The sequence below is a fragment of the Pogonomyrmex barbatus genome, unplaced genomic scaffold (assembly GCF_055798465.1).
Source record: "Pogonomyrmex barbatus isolate J1 unplaced genomic scaffold, ASM5579846v1 scaffold10, whole genome shotgun sequence".
Taxonomy (NCBI): Eukaryota; Metazoa; Arthropoda; class Insecta; order Hymenoptera; family Formicidae; genus Pogonomyrmex; species Pogonomyrmex barbatus.
In genome coordinates this window covers 5,910,679-5,934,591 of record NW_028297099.1, presented here as the reverse complement: position 1 = coordinate 5,934,591, position 23,913 = coordinate 5,910,679, and the positions used below count along the sequence as shown (strand labels likewise).

General features: G+C 42.8%; 1 protein-coding gene across 4 annotated transcripts in view; it reads left to right on the top strand.

Annotated features, from left to right (window-relative positions):
* The window catches only part of Sema2a (Semaphorin 2a), a 317,771-nt gene extending 296,115 nt beyond the window's left edge, over nt 1–21,656 (top strand). For all 4 annotated transcript variants that reach the window (XM_089070328.1, XM_089070329.1, XM_089070327.1 and 1 more), the window contains 8 exons: nt 4,851–4,913; nt 5,959–6,066; nt 7,348–7,618; nt 11,686–11,916; nt 12,201–12,614; nt 12,701–12,977; nt 13,425–13,872; nt 14,764–21,656. In XM_089070328.1, the coding sequence (XP_088926454.1) occupies nt 4,851–4,913; nt 5,959–6,066; nt 7,348–7,618; nt 11,686–11,916; nt 12,201–12,614; nt 12,701–12,977; nt 13,425–13,872; nt 14,764–14,838 (1,887 nt within the window). In that variant the 3' untranslated portion in view covers nt 14,839–21,656. The remainder of the gene's footprint in view (nt 1–4,850; nt 4,914–5,958; nt 6,067–7,347; nt 7,619–11,685; nt 11,917–12,200; nt 12,615–12,700; nt 12,978–13,424; nt 13,873–14,763) is intronic.
* The last annotated feature ends 2,257 nt before the right edge of the window (nt 21,657–23,913 follow it).

The window sequence follows — 23,913 nt, the reverse complement described above, 5'->3', positions numbered from 1 at the left end:
ACTCACGCGGTTGTAAAATCGCAGAGCGATTTTAAAACAAGCCCTCGTAGATTGTTCGCGGCGCAGTTTTAAAAGTACTAAAAATGTAAAAGCAGACTATCAACGTTACAAAATGATTCTGAACGGTTTAACGGAGCATATTACGCGAGTCTGCGTCACGGTGGAAATCAGATCGATAATTTCTTATCTCCGGTGAAAGCTACGTGGTCCTTCGCGAACTTCCCGACGTGCTGAAACTTTAGTCGTTAAGGAATTCCTTCTAGTTTGACTTACTGTAATTGATACGAATAACCGAAAAGCTTTTTGTTTTCCCTGGAAAAGTCGATCGCTCAGCGAACAACTGTCGACGCGCGTCGCGAGAATCGAGAGCGAGTGCATCATCACGAAGGCAGATTATTTATCGTTCGATATTTGATCGATGACGACGCGACATCGGTATGCATTGGAGTTGACCCTCGAAAAACACCCTCCTTCGCAGTACAGATAGTGCCAGTGCTGCCGGCGTAAGAAGTAAATCACAAAAATGGAAATCCACGATATCGGATTGGAATCAATATTGAATGCAGATTGAATCCCAGGCTCTCTCACTCCTTTCCCTTTTTTTTCCCTCCGCGCGTCTCCAGCCGTGCGAGGCCGCGAGAGGGCGAAAAGGTGCGGAGTGACGGCTTCCATTAGGAAAAAGTGACTTACGGCGCCGATCGACAACGAAAGGCACTTTTCGTCCTGCTGAAATGTCAGGCCAGTTCGCGAAAATTTTATGCGTAACAAAGGTTACCACCTGACATGACTGCGAATCGAGGATGTAGACATCATCCGGCACGAAAGGAACGGTATGATGCCGGTCGATCGTACGTCATTTTTTTATGAATTTACCACGAGTGCATTCATTCTTCGTGCACCACTCACGTTTCGATCGTAGCTCTTCTTTTCAGCCCTTCCTAAAGCGTACAAGTGTATAGTTAAATAAAAGAATGCGACAGCGAAAGAAAGATTTCGAAAACAACGTAATTTTTTTTTTTTAAATTATTTGACAAAAATAATAAGATTATTAAATTGTTCCTTTCTCAGAACCCGTGACACTATACGTGGCACGTGATGAGAAGAGCCTGAGGGAGATCCCGTCTCCTAACGGTCCAATGCTCGGCATTACTATTTGATGAGATAAAAAGCGCCGCGGTGGCCTCGACTCGTGAATTTTTAAGGAAGCCTCGCAGGTACCGTTACGTTCCTCGAGTTTCCGAGGTTAGGGGGTGTCGATACTCCAGGGATGCCACAGTAGTCTTCTATCTTTAATATTTTAGCATGGTAAATTATACGATTTCTCATCCCCTTCCTTGTATATACTGATCTTCCACTTTCTCTTCTTCCTTTGACGTTCATAAGAACTTTGATCCACGTAAATGTTTTTCTATTTGCTCTCTGAAAGGCAGCACTCATAAATATGCATATTTCGTTTATTATTTAAGTAAGAAGAGATAGTGTTTCCAGTATTACGTATTTCTGCAGATGATATTATGTTTTTGTTAACAAGGATTACTAATTTAGTGATTTGCATAATATCTCGAAATGGGTCATGCTTAGAAATAATTACAACCCGTTTGTGTGTCCTCACTGTTACATTTATAATCGCTCGGCGCCGGTATCATTGAAAGCAGTGAGCTGAAAAGGCGGAAATCAACAAAAGTTGAGGCACGCGGTTGGCATGGGACGTCTTCGTTTCGAGGAAGCTAATCATCTGTGCAAGTTGTTTCTGGTTATATTGCAGAAGTGCATTCACATGTGTGCGTATACACACACACACACACACACACACACACACACACACGCACGAATTGCGAACGATGATTAAACCTGGAGTAATGAAGAAAAGGACAGCGGATAGACGAACGAATATGTGAACGATGATAACCTTTAGGCGTTTCTCTACCACATGGCACTGTGACTTTGTCAGGAATTTAATCAATCCTGCCCGAATACCGAAAGTCTAGCTATCAGCCATATAACTAATCAACGTCCCGTAAACCTTCGAACAGAGAAAGCGTAGGAAGGACTCGCGTGCATGACAAATATAAAAAACTGAATACAGCTGAAATAGAACGTAAATATAATTCAGACGATATTCTTTTTCTTGAGACAATTTCGAAACAATGTCTTTGGATCTTTGTTTTATCTGATTAATCGATCTATGAATATCTCAATGAGATATATCGAAATTCTTGCAAAACTATATCGCCACACTTTTGAAGTAATAACTACAAAGTAATTACATGACTAATACGTTAATGAAAGAGGGGAGGGGAGGGGGGGGTAATGTGACATCCAAACCCCCTGTCGCGGAAATGATAGGGGGAAAATCCGCGACAGCCAGATTCCCGGAGTTTAGAGTAGGGCACACCGGCAGGCGAGAGGTGATGGGAGATATTTCTGTTTAATAGTCGGCGTATCACGCCGGTAATGGAAGTCGAGGCGTTTGCATGCCGGGAGGCACGCTCTGGTGCTATAAAGTTAATGGCGTCGTAGGCGGCACGATAAAATGATGCATCGCGGCTTGGCGACAATATTATTGCCAACAGCTGTGCACCTGCGTGTATCCTTGGAGAGGATCTCTAGATTTCGCGTTTATTACGAAAGGACATGAAGAAAAAAACCTACCTTTTCCTTATTCCGATGATTCTTTGATTTTGACGAGGTCATGCCGCGTAAAATCGCTACTGATGACATAGGCATAGTCAAACGTGTAATTACTATGTTCGAGAAAGTGCGTGTAATGCACGTGTTTGAAATTATAATCCTGATGTACACGGTTGGCTTTAAAAGTAGCATTATATGTTGTAATGTTAGTATATTTCGTAGAAAAACACGAGGCTTAACAATTTTCTCTCCTTTTACCTCTTTATCTTTCCGCCGCAAGATTCTCCGTCTGTCAACCGGTTTTCGCTCTTTCTCACCGTCTTTGTGCCTCCATCTTCGTGCCGAGCTCATGAACGGATTGTAATGATTAGTATAACGAGAAGATCTGCGAGAGGGGCTTACGGTTAAGAACGGATATCGGGAATTGCTCCGCTTTTAATTACCGCCGAGTGCTGCCGACTGTGTACACCAACGCCTTAATGCACTGTGATGCTTAACGAGTAATACGTCGTTATCAACGCCGCGGATGGTGAAGAAGGCTCGGATCGTTAAATGATTTTAACGGTTCGCCAAGGTGGAACTCGCATTCGGGCCAATCCCGGATTTTCTCGGGCTAATGGCGACAGAAAGAGACGACAGCTGGATCGAATATACGGATCGATAGATCAAGGCTCGCCAAATCAAGGAGAATAATACAGGCGCGAGTCAGAACGGAATAAGATGGTCGCGAGAAATTCGTTATCACTGTGCTATTGTTTCCTGTAGCATATACGTTTATCGGAAACTCCGAAGTTATCGCAGTCAGCGTGGAGCGCGCTTACTTGCGTGGAATAGACGCGATGCTGTTTGTAAGTGGATTATGCTTATAATGGGGCATTGCAAGTCCGTTCTGAATGTCGCGACTATGTATATACCATATACGCCGAGGTAAATCATGTTCGTATCCACTTCAACCGCGTCGCCTGGATTCTCGCCAACATACATTCTATCCGACAAATTGTGCATGGGATGTGACTTTCGCAGTTCACCGGATCGCATGTGTAGAAACAATATTATATTTATTTGCTCTGCAATGCGGGGATTTCGGTGCGTTACGGTTGGCGCCAACTATCGCGGAGTTCATTTGCTTTGGGGTGTAAAATTACAAACGACACCGCGCCCGACCGAGACTGTTCACGGTTTACTATTACGACGCGCCGCAGGAGCATCTCTCGAGGATAGAGATGAATCACAGAGAATTCGTGCCTCGTGGAAATCGCTATGATTTAATGTTCTACTTCGTCTGTTTTCGTCTCTCTCTCTCTGTGACCACTCGTCCAGGGCCCGCCGTGACGCAGAGCGATTCTTTTGGTAATTTATTGGTCGTAGATCAACGTCGGGGAACGTTATTCGGCTCGCCCTTACGTTCGGCACCAGGACAATGTCGAGCATCGACGCCGTTTCTGGCCGTGACATTCCCGTGGAATGGCACGCGACATCCGCAGGAGATCGATCGTTATATTCGATGCGTTTCGGACGATTGACCTTGCAAACGAACCACTTCCTACCCCCTGATCGTATTCTACCCTGCTGTACAAAATGCATTGCAATGCTGAGTAGAGATCATTGCACAGCGAGAATGTTACGACACGTACAAGCGCACATTTAAAAAACACACTTTTTCTAAATATTTTTCACGCAACGAGGTCACGTTATATTCCGGAATAACGAAAACCTAGCTATTACGAGAGAGAGAAGAAAAGAGAATCGTATTTGGAACGACGGAACAAAGCAAAGAGAAAGTGTAGTTTTATTATCTTTTTTGCATGCAAATCTCGTTAAATCCTGAATATTGACCTTCTTCTGGCACATTTCTAACATCTTTTCAGGGGATTTTGCGACAATAATGCAACACAGGATTTGCAAAATGTGAAATATGTTATTTCTAACACTTCTTGTAAGGTCGAGCATGTGAAGCGACCGCCTGTAAGAAAGAGGCTTACAAAGAAGAGCGGACCCGCCTTGACTTTCTTGAAAAGATACGTTGCATAATTATGGCTTCACATTTAAAATAAATTTTTTTTTGTCTTTTGACAAAAAATATTTTTTCGGATTCCTGAAAATTTATCACAAACATGTATATAAATATCTCTGATTTATTATTAATTTTACTATAATTTTCAAAAAATTTTTCAAAAAATTCATGCAATGACATAATCTATGTTTTTTCTTTGTTGCAGAGAGATGTTTTGAATTTGGAACCCAGCAACGTGGCAAATTGCGTGTCGAAGGGCAAATCGGAGGTAGGTTGCTTTCTCAGGGTTTGCGCTTCTTTTCACACTGCACGTTGTCTTTGAAGAGAATTTTAATTCCGGCACTGGCAAACTGGCCCGAGAACATTCTGAAACGAGAACACCAAAGAATTGTGATTGCAGAAAAAAACATCGAACAACGTAATGTCGAAAGAGAACTCTCATAAGCAGTCGACATGCATTAAAATAAAAGGACTAGGTTTCTTTGAAGATGCATAACGGCGAAACGAAAGACACCAAGCTTGCTTTTTAATAGACATTGCGGTGTCACTCGAATCCGAGAGAGAATATATCTTATTTGTATCTTCAGCACAAAGAGAAATTTTACCATAACACCGCAATATTCTTCTTTCCGAATAATCTGCATCAGCTTTCACCGCCGCGTGTCTTAATTTTTAAATTAACGCACAAGATACTTGAATCTTTGTTATACCGTAATCTCTCTCTATCTCATTTATCTTAATCAGACAAATTTTAATAAACCAAATAAACATAAATATCACGTAATGTTTGGGAAGGGTTTCGCGTGTCTTCCTAAATGGCCGTCATCGTATTTCGGCCGAAAATTAGAGTTAACCATGAAACTTCTGCTTTTCTAACGCACGTCCATTTTTATTCATACCTCGAAATCGCGGCACCATGGCCACAGTGATAAAACGGGCACGATCGCGTCCTGCCTCGTAGACGCGCGAGCGCGCGCTTATCACGGCTTCATTCGTATGCACCGTATACGCGTCGTCGTCAAGGTGTAAGGTCCACGCAAATATTCCCTACGTGACGACAAAGTCAATTCATTTTCCCGTGCACCGATTCGCCGCGAAATACGCGCACGACGTGATCGACCGCGACTACTCCGTCGCGCACGCGACGCGATCTTTTGCCTTCCCGCTTTTCCCGAAAAGTCCAAAGGGAACGCGGCGGCACAGCGAACCTGTCTACAGTGCTACGCGCACTGTGCACCGCGTCTGCAACGATTTTCTCATCGCCAACGCACGTCGCACGAGCGAATTTAATTTTCTCCCTTTTCTCTTTCCAGCATTTCGACTGCCGAAATCATATAAGAGTAATACAGCCGATGGGAGATGGCAATCGACTTTATATGTGCGGTACGAATGCGCACTCGCCCAAGGATTGGGTGATTTATGTAAGTTTTTATATATATATATATTTTTTTTTTAAATAGAAAAAATACACATAAATAAATTTTGTATATATGACATACAGTAATCGTTTAGCGATATTTTTTAATGAAATATCATCGGTTATCTAAATATCATCGGAAACTTCTCAGTTACAACATGACCAATTATATTTATTTTCCCAACAGTTCCCAGAATGTTGAAACAAATATTGCATTGCTTTCTCACATCATTCAATTCTCTTTCTCTTTTGTACTTTACAAATTGCAATGTATACTAAATTCGTTAAATTTCTGTAATACGCGACAGTTTGTGATTGGATTGCGAAATTGTTAAAAACGACGATTGGCTTGGCAAACAGCAGGAAAAATGTATATATATATATATATATATATATATATGTATATCGTTTAAATGTCTGCTGTCATTTGTTTATTGAAAATTGAAAATGTGAAACGATGTTAAATACATCCGCCAACCCCTCTTGAAATGTATTAGGGATTCAGCGATATGCGCAACGCACACCGATTTGTGCTGCTTTACGCTTAATTTAATTAATTAATAACAGAACGCGAGGAGGCATCTGAAAATAATATCGTTAATTAATTTTCGCGTTACGAATAAATTTCACCGCCACTCACGCATTCCTCGGTACGTTCCAATTTAATTCCCGTTAAAATATTTAAAGCCATATAATGAATAATGCTGTTATTAATGGAAATTTACATGCATTATCGCAATAGTAGAAATCCGCGCGATGTGATTTCGCAAAGTTTCGCAAAGTGCATCAAAGCTACCGGGGCAGATGAATGAATCTTGTGCTTAAGTACCCGTGTAACAACACGACAAAAGATACACCAGTTTCGCTTTGCTAAATATTACGAGTCCCGGGTGTGCCGTAACATCTCGCGTAATAATAACATCCAGCCGCTTACCTAAGCTCTCGCTGAAAATTATAGCTACTAAATAAAGTTAAACTATCTCAAGACATTTGATACCAAATGAGAATCTCATCAATATAATAATTCGTATATTGAAATTTTATAAATTTATTACACAAAAAGATCCAAGATTTATCGCTATTTATTTTATTTATTTCCTTTTTTTAATCCGCTTGAAACGTGTTTTTGTATTTAATTAAATTCTATTTTGTGTCATAATTTTATTACCGTAAAAGGACATTCGTCCGTAAAGAAACTTCTGTTTCTTCTCACCCCTTGTGTTTTTCATAGCGTCTTACTCTCAGGAGCCTATCTAATCTCTCCTTCAAATAATGTTCTTTCCAGAGCAATCTGACTCACTTACCGCGTCACGAGTTTGTCCCCGGGGTGGGAATGGGCATCGCGAAGTGCCCTTATGACCCTGCGGACAATTCGACGGCGGTCTGGGTCGAGAAGGGCAATCCCGGAGACTTGCCAGCTCTTTATTCCGGCACGAACGCCGAGTTCACCAAAGCCGATACCGTAATCTTTCGTACGGATCTCTACAATCTGACTACCGGTCGCAAGGCGTTCAATTTCAAGAGGACACTTAAGTACGATTCCAAGTGGCTCGACAGTGAGTATTTTTTTTGCAAATGACATCATTAGCCTTTAATAAACTTAATTGAATATTTATATTTATATTCTTTCATCGAATTGAAGATAATATTTAATGATATTTTAGCGAGTTTTAATCTTGTGATAATATCTTTCGAGCGCCGTTGACCGTTTTCTATAATCACATCTCCCTTCGCTATGGGTATCGATCGTTACGTCCACCATTACCAGACGATATTTAGATCTCCGCACTTCATAGAGGAACCTCGAAGCCTGATAATTATCGGCGTGTCGAGGCAACAATGAAATTTCCATTAGGCTTAAAGCGCCTAGTATTAACGAGAAGAGGGGATCGTCCTTGATCGGCTAAAAAGCGAAGCAGGTCTTCCCGAAGAAATCGCGCAGGAAGGGCTGTTGCTTAGAAAATAGACGGAGAGTGCTTTGAAGTAGGACCCCAGCATCAGCCGGGAACACGCTTCGGGTTCAAATGGATGCGAATAAACTGCCCCGCCTATTTTCCAAGGCTACCATTGCCTTCCTCGCCGACGACGAGAAGGACTCACGCGGAAAAGCAGGGGGACGAGACGAGGCGGGGGTGGGTTACGAGTGGAATTATAGGAGTTTGGAGGGGCGCTAGGTTCGCTATCGGACCGGTTAGAGAGGTGCAGGATATCTCTCTCTCTCTCTCTCTCTCTCTCTCTCTCTCTCTCTCTCTCTCTCCTTCTCTTTTTCTCTCCTTCCCTTTCTCTCTTTCTCTACAAACGGGGTAATAAAATAACACCCCGACGCGATCTTCCTCGTCCTAAATGCTGCGTTCTCGACGAAAGTACCCTCTCCTTTTTCTCAAAAAACGAGAGAAAGCGAACCGACTGAAGAAGTTAAAGTTTTCCCGCCGTCCGCCGGAAACCACCCTCCCTCGTCTCACTCCCGCACAGTTCGGGGGCCGAGCTTTAATCAGTTTTACCGGCTCCCTGATTCGTCGACCGGGATTATTGCGATCCTCTCGATTTTTCGTTATCGGAACGCGAACGTGAGAGGCGCGGCGAGAGCGGCCCGGCAAGGAAATTGGAAAATGTAGATTAGGACGTGCGTCGAATATAGACACAATCCGACATGGAATTTAATAGCGTAACTCGCGGGAGGTAGGAGCGCAGAGAGCGCGCTGATTTGCGATGATCAAGTGTAAATAGAATCTGATTCGTTAGGTTCGTCGGTCGTGACAGGACACGAGGAATACGTCGAAAATTTAGTTATAGTTACGAGCGTTTAATATCGAAATCCTAGTCTATTCGAAACCTTTGACTGTCTACATTTTAAAATCATTGTCGAGAAAGTCTTGTTCCACAAATAGTTTACTTTTTCCATTGAATATTATTCGTTCGTTAGTGCCAGAGTGCACGGTGAATATCGAAAATTTTCGAGAACAAAACTTTTTATTAATTATCATGAAAATTATTTATTTCTTTTGATTAGAAAAGAAAGTACGTTGCGCAAATAAGACATAATTTTAACTTTGTCTTTGTCATATCGCAATCCTTCCACAGCGAGCGTTTGCGCGCGCGATATACCGGCGCGGAATAATAGCACGAGACAGTTAGACGGCTGCTTTGTATTTCTCGAGGGGGCTGCTTCCGCTTTTCCTCACTCTGTCGAAGCGTGCCTCCACTCGAGCTCGCTCCTTCAGCCGCCGTAACCGGGTAGGAAGGTCGCGGTATCGGAGCGGCAAAAGCCAGAGGGAACGAACGGACGACTTTGTCCCACTTTGTATCCTTCGCGCCCTCCCGCGGGACGCATGATTAGCCATTTGTTTCGTCGTTTAATTTCGAGCCAGCAGCCCTTTCGTTATTCTCTCTCTCTCTCTCTCTCTCTCTCTCTCTCCCCCTCTCTCCCCCTCTCTCTCTCTCTCTCTCTCTCTCTCTCTCTTACTCATTCTCTCGCTCTCTCTTGCGTCTCTGCCTACTCCTCTACCTCCAAAGCTGACAGCAGCCACCTCCGTAAAGACCCTACAAGCGAGACTACCGAGCGTCACCATCAAGGACCATTCTCCGCATCGAGTTTGTCTATTAACAGAGGCGTTGATTAAAAGCAGGCGAGAGTCCCAGGAAGAGACGGATGGGCTTCACGCGCGCTCCTCGTATAATCTTCGCGACTCTCCGACCCTTCCTCTTTCTCCTCTTCCTCCTTCTTCGCGCGCACAGCCCCTCTCTCTCTCTCTCTCTCTCTCTCTCTCTCTCTCTCTCTTTCTCTCTCTCGTTTCCCCGAACTTCTACTCCCCGCAGGAAAGCGGGGCACAATGAAGACTGATGCGGTTCGTGGTGCGAGGTCGTGATAAGGAAAACTGACTCTGGAGGAGTAAATCGCGGACGGAAAGGGAGACGGAGAAAAATAGAGAGTAGAAACGCAGTGGACTTAACAAGCTCTGAATAACTAGATGACGAACGTCTACTTTCACGGATCCTTGCGCGTGCAGAATTGCTCGTGCATTAGCGCGCGCAGCTATCTTCTTTTCGAACGTACGTTGCATTTAAAATGTTGCGAGATCTCTTTTCATTCGTGCCGTTGTAACAATGCGCTCTTCTCGAAACATAATGGTAATGGCGTGCATTTTCAATGTTCGCACCCCGTCGCGTGTTGCTCGTCAACAACGTCGTGATGCGCAATCAAAAGTCCTCTCGCTATGAGACGCCTCCACGTCTTCTCGTTCGTTTTCTCCTTCCGTCTCTCGTGTCCTGGCCTCGTCTATCTACACAGGCCTCCAGTACGGCTCCAATATATCAAACTTCCGCCGTCGAAGCGTCAGACAATCGATTTAATCGCTGAACCGTGAGAGAGATTGCGGCGGCCTCCAGCCGAGCGCCGTCGCATAATGTAAAACCGACGAGAGAGGCTCGGCTCTGGCTCGATGCGACGCGACGCGATTCGAACGCGGAAAAATTCGATTTCCTTCGCCATTTTCTCGCATCACCAAACTCCGACTCCGCCGTTGTGCGAGATAAACCAATTTCCTCGGTACAATAAACAATTACGCCAAGATTAAACCATTCGCGCTTGCTGGCGCCGGGTTTTGCGAGTAACGCGAATAATCGATACGATTTATGTTACGCTGCCCGTCTGAATTTTTAGTTAAAAAATCATCAGTCGAAAATTAGCAAGACAAGTTGACGATCCGCAGTCAATTATTTTCAGTTGAACAGATATCGAGTGATAACTACGTACGACATTTCTCAAACTTGCTCGAGTTTCGGAACCATTCGCCGTTTGTCGGAGCTCACAAGTCGTTGCGAAGTTATTTCGGACTCTTTCTCCACGCAACTTATCTCATTCGAAGATGATACCGAACTCATAACTCAACTACGCGAGACGCAAATGATAAAGCTGACTCAATGGCGTTCCTTCACGCCGTGCTTTTCCAGTTTGTTCACCTGGACTTTAATGAATCGAGATTATTTACATTGACAAGGGGAATTTTAAGAAACTTATTACAAGTAAATTTTGCAAACAACGTAATTGCAAAATCACTTTTTTGTTGAATTAAGTTTCTTTTCCAATTATCAGGAAGTATTTTCAAGAAACGCAATTAAAGAGCATTGTTTCTAATCTAACTTTGCTATGTAATCCCGTTTTTTACTCTCTCTTTCTCTCCCTTCTGAAACGGATGCAAAATAATATCATTGCGCTACGAACTGCCCGCGGTTAAGCGGAATTCGGAGAGATTATATTGTCCGCATCTGAACGGAGCTGGAAACAGTTCCGACGATGAAAGTTTTTACGCATAGAACGGAGGAAGGACACCTTCTCGTGCGCCACCCGTGGTGAATACTCGATTCGCGATTATTATTGTGCGCGATTATTACGGAGTATCTACGCGAACTATCTGCTCTAGATATAGTTATTTTGCTGTAGAACGAGGTAGACACTAACAGCTAGATTATATAAGCTCGCCCGGAATATTCTGGTTGGACATTTTGCGACTGCAAAATATCGTCCGTGGAATTGCGAATTGAAACGAATTTCGAAACGCCTCAGAACATCACGAAATTATTTATGGGAATTAATGCCGAATATCACGCCTCTCTATCTTTTCAGAGCCGAATTTTGTGGGCTCGTACGACATCGGCAGCCACGTGTTCTTCTTTTTCCGCGAAACCGCGGTCGAGTACATAAACTGCGGTAAAAGTGTGTACTCCCGCGTAGCGAGAGTTTGCAAGAGGGACACCGGCGGTAAAAATATACTTTCACAGAATTGGGCTACATACCTCAAGGCCAGATTGAATTGCTCGATACCTGGCGAGTTCCCGTTTTATTTCAACGAGATACGTGAGTATCGACATATTGTATAAAACATCATATATTTTAGCTGTGACATTTTTTTATTTGTATGAAAGTCACACTTGTCTTTTGAACTTTTTTGTTTGAAATTAAATATCTTTAAAAATACTCACAATTATTTTTCTCCAATGATAACGTTGACATTTAACGATACGAAAAATCTTTGTGCTTTTGAGAGAGAAAAATTACTTTCGTTACTTTCACGTTCACATTCTAACTGATACAACTAGCGTGACATGTAATTACATTATTGCATCCTTGCTACTGCTTAGAGAGCATTTACAAAGTACCGGGTGACGACACGCATTTCTATGGTACCTTTACCACATCGACGAACGGGCTAATGGGCTCCGCGATATGTTCCTTCCACATTGACGCCATCCAAGAGGCTTTCCGCGGAAAGTTCAAAGAGCAAGCGACTAGTAGTAGCGCGTGGCTACCAGTCTTGTCTAACAAAGTTCCGGAACCACGTCCAGGCCAATGCGTTAATGACACAGAATCGTTGCCGGACACTGTTCTGAATTTCATAAGATCCCATCCTCTGATGGATTCCGCGATTTCGCACGAGAACGAGAAGCCAGTCTTCTACAAGCGGGACGTCATGCTTACGCGACTGGTCGTCGATAAGCTGCGAATTGACTTTGTGGGCATCGATTTGGATTATACAGTCTACTACGCCGGTTCCAGTAAGCAATCCATTGAATATCTGTCGCAATCGAGATTTCTTTTCGGAAAATGCGTGTTACACGTGTCCTTTCGTCGCGCGTTACAGGCGATGGCCGCGTTCACAAGGTTGTACAGTGGATCGACAATAACGGCGAATCCCAGTCAATTCTGCTGGATGTCTTCGATGTCACGCCGGGCGAACCGATACAGGCGATGGAGATCTCGAAGGAGCATAAGGCTCTTTATGTGGCGTCGGATCATCGGATAAAGCAAATCGATCTGGTAATGTGCACTCGACGATACGACAACTGCCTGCGATGCGTCCACGATCCATACTGCGGATGGGATAAGGACACGAATATATGTAAACCCTACGAGCCAGGGTAAGTGCCCGTCGCATCTTCCGCAAGCACGATTGTAATATTGCGAATATATACGAGTGTCAATATATCCGAGGCAATTTGTTGTATTGGTAGTTTTATGCAAGATGCACACATAAAATGAATAAAATATATTTGATTTTCGTCATAATTTACTTGCTTGATTACGAATTACGCCACGCAGATTTTGGAGCAGAAATATTCGCGCCGATTTTACGCATCGTATATTTCAGCTACCGCAGATTCATTTCCGTTCGTTGAAACGAAATACTTTCACGAAAATAAAAAAATAAAATAAAAAGAAAATTGCAGCTGGTGGCGAATCAAAATTCAATTTCACAGAATATTTTGAAATGAAATTACCGCAACGTGAATGTTCGAGATTACATGTTTGCGACAGAATTGTCGCGCGTGTAATCATGATGTTTTTTTTTTTTCTTTTTCACGCAGCCTTCTTCAGGACGTGTCGAACAGTACGGCGGATGTTTGCGACAGCAGCGTCGGTAAACGGAAACTGGTTGTCACGTGGGGTCAGTCGGTGCATCTAGGATGCTTCGTAAAGATGCCGGAGGTGCTGGCGAACCAGGAGGTGCGGTGGTACCATTATAGCAAGGAGAAGGGAAGGTATCAGATCGCGTACAAGTACGGTGCTGGCGGCGACAAATTCATCGAGACCTCGGAGAAGGGTCTGGTGATCGTCGGCGTGAACGAGCAAGACGCCGGTAGATACGACTGCTGGCTCGGCGGTGCTCTTCTGTGCTCGTACAACATTACCGTGGACGCGCATAGATGTTCAGCACCCGCCAAGTCCAACGATTACCAGAAGATTTATTCGGACTGGTGTCACGAGTTCGAGAAGTACAAGTCGGCGATGAAGAGCTGGGAGAGAAAGCAAGCGGTAAGTCGATTCATTCCCCCTTGGACAATTTATAGCGCCGACTGATATTTCTTCGGGAAGTGTTTTTAGCCGTGAGCAAAATAACATTATCGTATATACGCATTTATCTCAGATATTCGTATCACCATCATATAATATGTGTGTGTGTGTGTGTGTGTGTGTGTGTGTGTGTGTGTGTGTGTGTGTGTGTGTGTGTGTGTGTGTGTGTGTGTGTGTGAGTGGGTGTGTGTGTGTGTGTGTGTGTAGGATTGTCATAAATCGAGCCGTTCAAAATTTGCATTGCAAAGCGATATACTATTCAGCAGATTCTACATATATTCAATTATCTTTATATTCATCGGAACGGGTAGACGGAAATTAAATATTTATCACGAAATTGCGCGATGCGAGGTAGAGTTTATTGTGGAAAAATATACCTGGAGGTATAACTGTAAATCGATAATGCATATCGATAAATATAATTGCACGGTTGATAGCGGCAAATGATAATTACTCTGTGATTGTTCGTGCTCTTTATGCATTATACAACGACAATTCTTAACGCGTATCGAAATCAACTTGCACGGCAAATTATTAATGTGGCTAATTTTTTTTTTTTTTTTTAAATATTTGCTGTGTATAAATATTTATGCTCATTAAGTCGGTCATTGGATTTACGTTTTATTATATATCATAACAGACATTTATAACAGGGTTTATAATAATCTCGTATAAATATGTTATGCGATCGACCACGATATCTAGTTTTCCCGAATTCGCGCAGCGTGGCGATCGTCGACACGCAGTTTCGAACACGTGGCACGATACACGAGGCAACGTTTAATACAATACCGTTGGGGAATCGAGTTGCAACTCCCTTCACAGTTTCGACGCGTGCTTTCTCTGTTACAGCAATGCGCCTCGAGGCAGAACGATAGCAATCAGAATCTACACACGAACGAGGTGTACGGCACGCCTCTCGTCTGATGGAGCCGATCTTTGGGTCCCTCGTCGAGCCGAGATCACGATGACACGATGATACGCATAAGCGTCCCGCCGAGGAATCGCGGTTGGACTACGACTGGTTGGATCGGTCTGGCCTTCCTGTTGGCCGGTCACGCCACCGTGCTCGGCCCATTGGTCACTCGAGGACTCTCAAGTGACTGAGATCATGAATCCATGGTCCACGAACTGTCGAACTGAAAATCCAAAGGTGTGGAAAACGCACACGCGTAATCGATCGTGCATACCGCTATCCACGTGCCACTGTGCCCGAGAGCTTCTCGGCGCTGCTGATCGCGAGTGGCCATCGAGTTTATTGGCGGTCGGTGACCCGCGAGATATTCCAGTTCCGTTCTCGTCGCGCACCCGACTTTCCGTTATGTATATTTCGTACTCGCTTCGCTGTAAATAGACGTGTCGCACGCGAGCCGCGAAAGTGAAACCGGACGCTGCGGAACCTTGAACGCGAAACAGCGGGACGATCCTCGGCTCGTAAATTCCGATATGCGCAACTGGACGAAGTGATGTTCCTCGGGGTGAACGGACGATACCTCTTGTGCCGAAGAATCGTGACTAAAGTTGCGATTTTTCATATCTAAATCGGTCGGCGCTAAAAACTGTATGGAGAAACACCCTTTCCTTGAACCTTTTTAATTAATTTACCGTATCGAGAGGATTTATGTGTACATACGATATCGAAGCCTCATTTACGGAAGACGACGCAACGTTAATCACGATATCATCGTGATTGAGATATCGACCATCAACAGGACATCGAGATTAAACGTTACGTCGAAGGAAGAAAGCATGTTCTCCTGCAATATTTTTCGCATCTACAACAGGAGGCGACCGACGAGCGAAATCGAGGTGTAATTTCCCGACAACAGAGATGAGAGCATCACTTGAAGAATAGTCGTCATAGCAAATGGCCTGCACTCGCGAGGCTGAGAGGAAACGGCGGCGTCGGTCGAGGAAAGAAAGGTAAAATGTCGCGTCGCGGAAGGAAAAAAGAGAAGCGAAACGTCGCCAACGGCGCGTAACGACGTCACGCAGGTTACATATGAGATTATTATCGGCTTTAGAGATCTTCGTGCGAGCCGCCGCGCTGCTGCACTCGCGCGACGCTGGTTAGCTTTCCATATCACGTTCGCCACTCTTGCGGCGCGCACACGCCTATTTTCTACTTGCACCTAAACCCTCCTCTCGCACCGCACCACCGCGTTTTTCTTCATTTTTCCCTTCATATATCGCATCTCGACGATCGCACGAGCTACCGCCTGTTATCTTTTGTTTGCCTTCGTGCCGTTCTGATCATCGTCATTATTCTTCGCGTATTCACCTGAGATATATGGCGAAACGAGTGCGCGATGACGCCGCGTTTTTACCCGCGCGCATTCGCATGGTTTTATCATTGTGTTGATAAAAGCGCGTTGTACTCGCGTTATCGTGTTGTATCGTGTGAAATTCTCAAAAAACCGTCGCGCTTTAGTGCGCAAGGAACCCCCTCGCGTCGTCATCGTCGAGAACCGGACCTTCCCTCTTTCAAATCAAGGTGCTACACAGGTCTATTTCCTTCAAAGGAAGAGAAACCGGTAAAGATCTGTGATCTCAATTTCGCATACACCCCGTCTCCCTCTCATCCGATTCTTTCCTTAACGGAAACACACGCGCGTAATACACGAGAAACGCGTTACGCGCCTAACGAGCAACTAACGGCGGCCGTTACATACGCGCCGGTGCACTGTACATAATACAGATTTAGGAGTCACGTGTACACATTTTCCGCTTAGATAAGTCTAATATTAGCGTAGGAGATATACATGTTTGCTTATAAGTTTTCGATGAACACGGCCAGAGAGATCTCTCTCGTTGCATCCTGCGGTATCACTGAGTAAACTGGAGTAACGTCCGCCAACAAAACTAAACGCGGTGCTGGGTCATATCGAGGCGGGCGATCGTTTCGACGACTTCCGGACTCGAGGCTGCGTGGACTATCGGAGCCAGCATTGCGTTTCTACGCGTGTATTCGACGCGTATAGGCTTTGTCATAGACTACGATTGGATTGAGCCCATAACGCAGCTTGCTCGTGAAATTTGCTTCGCCCGAAAACCAGCTGCAGTTTTGGCTGTATGTTGTGTCGTTGTACTTGGTTTATCTTAAGACGTCAATATATTACACTTTAGTTTACAGAAAATATTTTTTTGAATTATTTTGAACCAGACAAGGCGATTCTTATAGATTTTTATTATTAGAAAACGATACCGCAAGTCTCAAATTTTGCCAATACGTCAGTTTTCTAAAACAATTGGTTTAATATGCAAAAAGTGGCTTTTCGCGACATTTAAAGATTTTTTTCATAAAGAAAATTAATATCTTGAAATGATCAGAAGAATTGTTTATAAAATGCTTTTTTTTATTTTGATATCTTACTTTTCAGTCATGTTATAAAGAATTTTAATAGGAGTACTGAGATAGAACAGACAATACAAGAGTTGAAATAATTTTTTTGAAATTAATTATTATCATTATTAATCCCTTGATATGCACAATTATTAATCCCTTGATATGCACAATACACACAACTCAAGATCTTCGTGATGATAGTCGCTTACGAATAAAGCACAGCGAGAGAATTAATTAGCATGGCGAAAAAGAGACAACAATAAATATCAATATATAGTCGAGTGTCTTTTTTAAAAATGGAAAATAAAATTATTTTGGAAATGTGACGTGCTGGAAAAATTTGATTTGCTGCATCATTTTTAGCTGCATCAAAGAATCTCATTATAAGAAACACTTTGTCTGGTTCAAAATAATTTTTTTGCTGTAAATTAGTGTTATTGACTTTTTTTACTATTGTCATTAGTATTTGTTATCCTCTAGTTTTCATATTGCTTAAAAGATTTTATCGGACTGTACGATCTATTCGAATATGAATCTAATCGAATCAGATGAGATTTGGTTCAATTCAAGTTTGATTCAATAGGCCTGTTCTATTTAGCTGAATTTCTTGTTTGGTTCATCCTTTTTTTTTTGTTCTCCATATATAGAAAAAAATCTTATAATTCGAATCTCTCTTGTTCGAAAGTTTTGAATCTAGGTTCAAACATGAATCATGTAAATTCGCAATTTTATAAATCTTATAATATAATTTTCCGTTAAAAAAACGGCTATTTTATAAATAAAATAAAGGAATGCATTCCGTTTCGCACATATGTGCGCATAATTTCACAACTAAATCAATAATATATTTATCATAACTATATTCACATATTTATTCACAATCATGTATCAATAATATATTTATATTTGTTAAAACTTATATTATTTAATGATTCGATTCGATTCGTCATCAAAAATTCTTGATTCGCATATCTATAATGAGAACCGACGTTCTCGACTTCGTGATTCTCTGTATAAATCATAGCATTATATTTTTATAAAAATGACAGCAAAGACTTAAGAATGCCAAAAGAATTTTGATTTGCTATTAATATTTCTAATTTATAATTATTTGCACTCACAGCCAAGTTCAGCGACCGCGAGAAAATTATGTCTCTGAACAAGCGAATGTTTTTCAACGGATATTTTTCGACGCGCGAAAATGATAGAAATTTCATTTTGCTACGCTTTATCATTAATATTTTACAACTACATACGTCCTCGATTTAACAATCGTCCATAAAAATATGATATGAGGCTCGGCACTATAATGAAAATAGCGTTCATGTTAGCGTCCGTCCGACTTTTCCTCGGAGATCTCGACATACATTTTGTAATCAACGTGACAACAAATGTCTACCGGTGCTCATTCAGCGCGGTTTGTCGAACGATCGGCGTATCGAGAGAGCACCCAGTCAGCCATAATCAGCACACGTACACATAGGCTATAAAAGAGTAGTAAGGGAGGTCATGACGCCTTTCTGTACACGGAGTTTTAGTTCCCTCAAATATTTTGTCTCGCATCGGTGATAGTTTTACTGTTAGCTTTAAGTTTGTACATAGTCCTTTATATCGTAATATCGACAGTATCCTCGGTAATACGGCAGCGCGGAGATGCCCGATCGATCCGCTCGGTGCGCGCAACTGTTAACTTCTGTACAGATATCGTCGCGATTGACGATTTTACCTTTTGTACCTATAAGGCTCAACCTATACGAGAGATGGTACCCGGTGAGGGAAAAAGACTCCGATAACAAAATCCGTTGAAGAAACTTGAGATCGAAATTCCGGAGTTGTACCTAAGCGAGATTTAAGAAGACATAAGAGAGTAATACAATAATCGGTAATCTAATCCTCGAGTATGTACTTATTATGAGCTTCAACAAGTATTGGATAGTATTACGACGTAGAATTAAGGCTGAACACACATTAGAGATAAAATCGAGAGACTATCGGTTCGACCGAGCCAGCCGCGACGTCGCGCGGATCGATGAGGACTCGTCGTCCCTCGTCGCTCTTAAAGATTTTTCGCGCACGAACTTTGCGATTTTGACGAAAACGAGGAGACGAATCACTCTTCGTCGATCCGCTCGGTCCACTTGTATCTACAAATCATCCTCAGATTCCTCCAGCCGACATCCCGGATCGTATTAGGTCATACAGACGCATCTGGATAGAGAGGAGCAAAGAGAAATGCGGTCGGAGAAAGATTGTACGCGTGTGTGCGTGCGTGCGTGCGTGCGTGCGTGCATGCTTGCGTGTATGTGCGTGTGTTAGATTGCGTGATGTCACAGATCGATACGTAAAGAATAGTAACCTACCTATCGTATATCTAAAGAAAGTTATAAAAAGAGTAAAAGCAAACGTAATATTACGATAGAATAGTAAAGTACACGAACTTTGGCTAAGAGCGCCTTCGTGCAGTCCTTACGGACCACGTCATGTCAACCGCGTGTTTATGATAACGAAAGAGAGGTAAGGGGTGAGGGAGGATATATCGATCGTAGGTGATGGTCCCCGTTTTACCCGGGGGTAAAACGGCGAGAGAGAGCGCGTGTCCGATGCGAGTGCACGAGGGCGCACTTCGGGTTGGAGTAGGCGTGATCACGGAAAGCAATCTAAGTTGAACCTAAAGTTGTTAGATATATTATTTGTAAGATTACTGTATGTTGCGTGAATGCGATTGATGCGGCGGGATATCGCGAGCGGAACGATCGATCGGCGACGTAGAGAAAGGTAGTAGCCTGGCCCGGCCAGCGAGGCAGGTAGTTTTGCCGTTGTTTGTCGAGACGTGAGCTCGAAACGCAGAAGGAACGAAAGAGAAGGAAAGAAAGAAAGAAAGAAAGAGAAAGATCTTAAACATCACTGTCTTCGAAATCCTAATCGATTATCCCGCAACGTCGACCGCGAAGGCGAGATAGACTATAGACTCGGTTTAATGTACGCGATATGAGACGACCTCGGGTAACAACCCCCGTGGTGGTTACTCGTGTAAGGAAATGCAATGGGGGAAGAGACGCCCTAACTGAATAATTAGTTACGATGACATACTACTATGATAGAAGAAAGTGAAAGAAGGATAGAGAAAAGCCCCACGATAACGATTTATTAAAATATATCACTAGGACTAGCCAACGACTGTCTTAGGTTTCGAGTGTCGGAAGCGTAGACTCGTTTCTCGGGTGGTGTAGCGGTGGAGGTGGGATGGGACGGGGAAGAATTTGCTACACATGGCGCTGTGTGTACCTTTTACTTTTTTATCCTGAAGATTACAGACGCGGAAAGACCGGGAATGATCCGTTGACCGATTTCCTCTTAATTTCGTCTGCTTTTCTTTCCGCTCTCGTGTCACCGGTGCCGTTTTTCTCCCGTGACCGTTTTTCTTTCCCCCTCTTTTTTTTTTTTTACGGATTTATATCTTGCCTTAAAGCAGAAAATTGGAGCGAACTTACGCGCGCGCGCGAGATTAATAGTCCATTCGTATCGTGGAAAACTCATCCTTCATCATCGCCGTATTTTTCTTCGTTCTTTCGGTTCGCTTCTTTTTTGCATTCTGCTCGTTCCTGTCGACAGCAGAGCGATCAAGGGTGGAAATTAGGGCCGGGCGGTAGCGCGCCGTGAGTCGTTTTGAAGCTCGTAGGAACCGATATACCGCTTAAGGGAATTCAATTTAGCCGCACGGTGTAAGGGACGGATCCTCCCGTATCGCTCGGGATAACGCCATCGTACCACGTGCATCGGCGCATTTTGTTTATGGAACGTAATCGTGAATATCGATCTTCCTCCGAGCGCACCGCCAAACTGTTTCTGTTTGTTCGCACCGAGCGATATGTTTATCGATTAAATCAATTCAGCCACACACGCGTCACCCCGCGCTTGTCCGACGAAAGTACAGTCCTTTCCAGTCAGAATAAAAGTAATTTTTGAAATATTGCGCGAAACGTAAAATCAGTTTTATCTCGAAGTAAAATCAAATTTTTTTATCGTTTATATTGTTTACATTGTAAGAAATCCTCTTGCAAATTTAGCTCGAGAACGAGAAAGCGAAATCACGCTGAATATGTTGACGTAACTTTAATCTGCGTTGTACACGATCAATATACGATGATGTACGATCGATCGATTCACGGTACGCGCCGCCTAAAAATTCAGACTTATCGATACGTATGTGCGATTATCACGACCGTAGGTAATTTTTAGTTCAAAGAATTTCGTACGATAAGAAACCCTTTTAGATATTCACCTATTACCTAAACCTAAACATCCAATCGCTATTTTTATCAAAAAAAACATGTTAAAAATCTTTAATAGTTATCCATTGTTCACTATTGCTATAATAAAGTTTTGCTTTAATAAATGATCGATTTGTATATTATTAATTTATACCCACGTCCCAGATCTTACAAGGCTAAATAAGATGTTCTATAAAATAAGTATGTAAGTAACATTTCAAAAATAGATACTTGATGCACATAAAGTCTTTCGTTTTATTGGAAAAGTAAACTGCTTTACAGACTTCTTTATTTAGTCTTCAAATAATAGAAGAAGGACACCGAGAAATCTATCAGACATCACAGGTAAGTCTAACTCTCGTAGACAAGTGATCCGGGACAATTGATCCGTTTTTTATTTCGTCGACGCTTTCGGCGACGAAGGGAAGCATGAAATTTGTGCAAAATGCAATCAACGAACCACGAGAAAAAGGATTAAACGCCCGGAGCAATAGCGAGCGACGTTTCATCGCGAGCCTCTGATCGCTTCGTTCGAATATTACTCGATCGATAGAACAACCTTAATGCCGGTGTATTTTCCGTTTGAATAATTACGTGCGCTTACAGACTTCACAGAATTACATATGTAGCATGAGGCTATAGACCTTTAGCCAACGGACGTCATCCGCGTCCGACTTGGGATAGATGTTGCGTCACGTATAATAGTCTAACCAGCGGAGAGGGAGATTGTCGCGATGGGGTTCTTGATCCATTGTGACGTCATCAGAACGATATCACGTCGAGAGCATGACTCTTTCTCTACGTACGTTTCTTCGAAAGTCCGTGACGTGAGTCGATCGGCTTCAAAGGTGCGCTTTGCAATGTTATCGGCGCTTTACGCGGTCGGCTGTTATGAGAAAGGTCGTGGGAATGCACATGCGATGTTCCTTCAAACAGGGTTGGATATAAAGCCACCCTGAAACCGACACGCCTTGTCGGTGTAATGTATCGCAGTATTTAAAGAACGTTTGCGTAGCTTACGATACGATGTATATCCCTGCAATGTCATCATAGATTCACGCGTTATCTCTCACGCACATCTCTTTAGACCTGCATGTGGAAACGTATTCTCGCAATAGTTTCGTTTCTTGCAGCTGGAATTGAATAAAGTCCAATGACGTAGCGGGCAAAGAATTTCAGTTCCCGTCAGTATTCTTGCAAAAGGAAACCGAGCGAAGGTACAAGACGAGAGAGAGAGAGAGAGAGAGAGAGGAAAATCGATTCAACTTAGATCCCGGATCGAGATTCCTAAACTCACACGGAATTCAATTTAAAAATCTAATCCGATAAAGCGATATATCGACACGTTGCGCCGTTTGGAACTTGCGCGGTCGAGCGAGGTTTGACGGACCTGTATTAAATCGGTGCGAGTCTATTGATCTTAACTTTGTTAGCCATGCCAAACGTCGATGAAAGATATATGTGTATCGCGTCGATACGTTTCGAGATTGAGTTCGACTATTCGCTTGATGGTTCGCGCGTGTTCCATAAGTGGTTACAATCAACGGCGCTTTGCAGTCGCCATCGAATAAAATGTATTTGGGGAAACTACTAGGCCGCGCGCGTGGTCCATTGACGGGAGGACGTATCGAGCGATGTCTGCTGAGTGCGTAAGCGTAAACTGGGGAACGCGTTTGCCGTCAAAGCGGCGCGTTTACGGCCGTCTTTATCGCGCTAGCCCTGTGTGCCCGACATCCTTTGTGAATATCTCAGCTATCCGCGGCCACTATCCAAGTTTTAATGGAAATCGCCCGATCCGCTTCAATTAACTATTACGGATTAGTTCGAGTGTCGAATTGTTGGGCACGGAGGGGTCGAATGTTTATTCTTTCGCGCATCACGCGAATATTTGCACGTGCGGTATCCGCTAGTTTATATTCGTTTCATATTTGTGTCGTGGATATATGCATGGGAGTGTGAATTTATCCACGAAACAGTGCCGCTTAATTCTCTTTACTCTTTCTGGAATATATATATATATATATATATATATATATATATATATATATATATATGAATACGAAATCCAATACTATTTTGTTAGAAACATTCACATTACAATATGCTATTATCGTGCACTGTATATCTATGTTAATACTTTTGATTTCTATTAATAATGCACATTTATAAATGAGTTAAAATATTTGGTGTAATGTTGTTATATATCATTAATTTCTATTTTATATTACATTCGATATCTGTTGCGCAAAAACGCATGCGTAGAAACTATATTAACTAATTCAGAGACTGTTATTATTTATGATTTTGTTAATAATATAATAACGGCAATATGCATCTACTGTACAGTTAAAAGATGCAAAAATATCTACCATCTGATTTTAAATT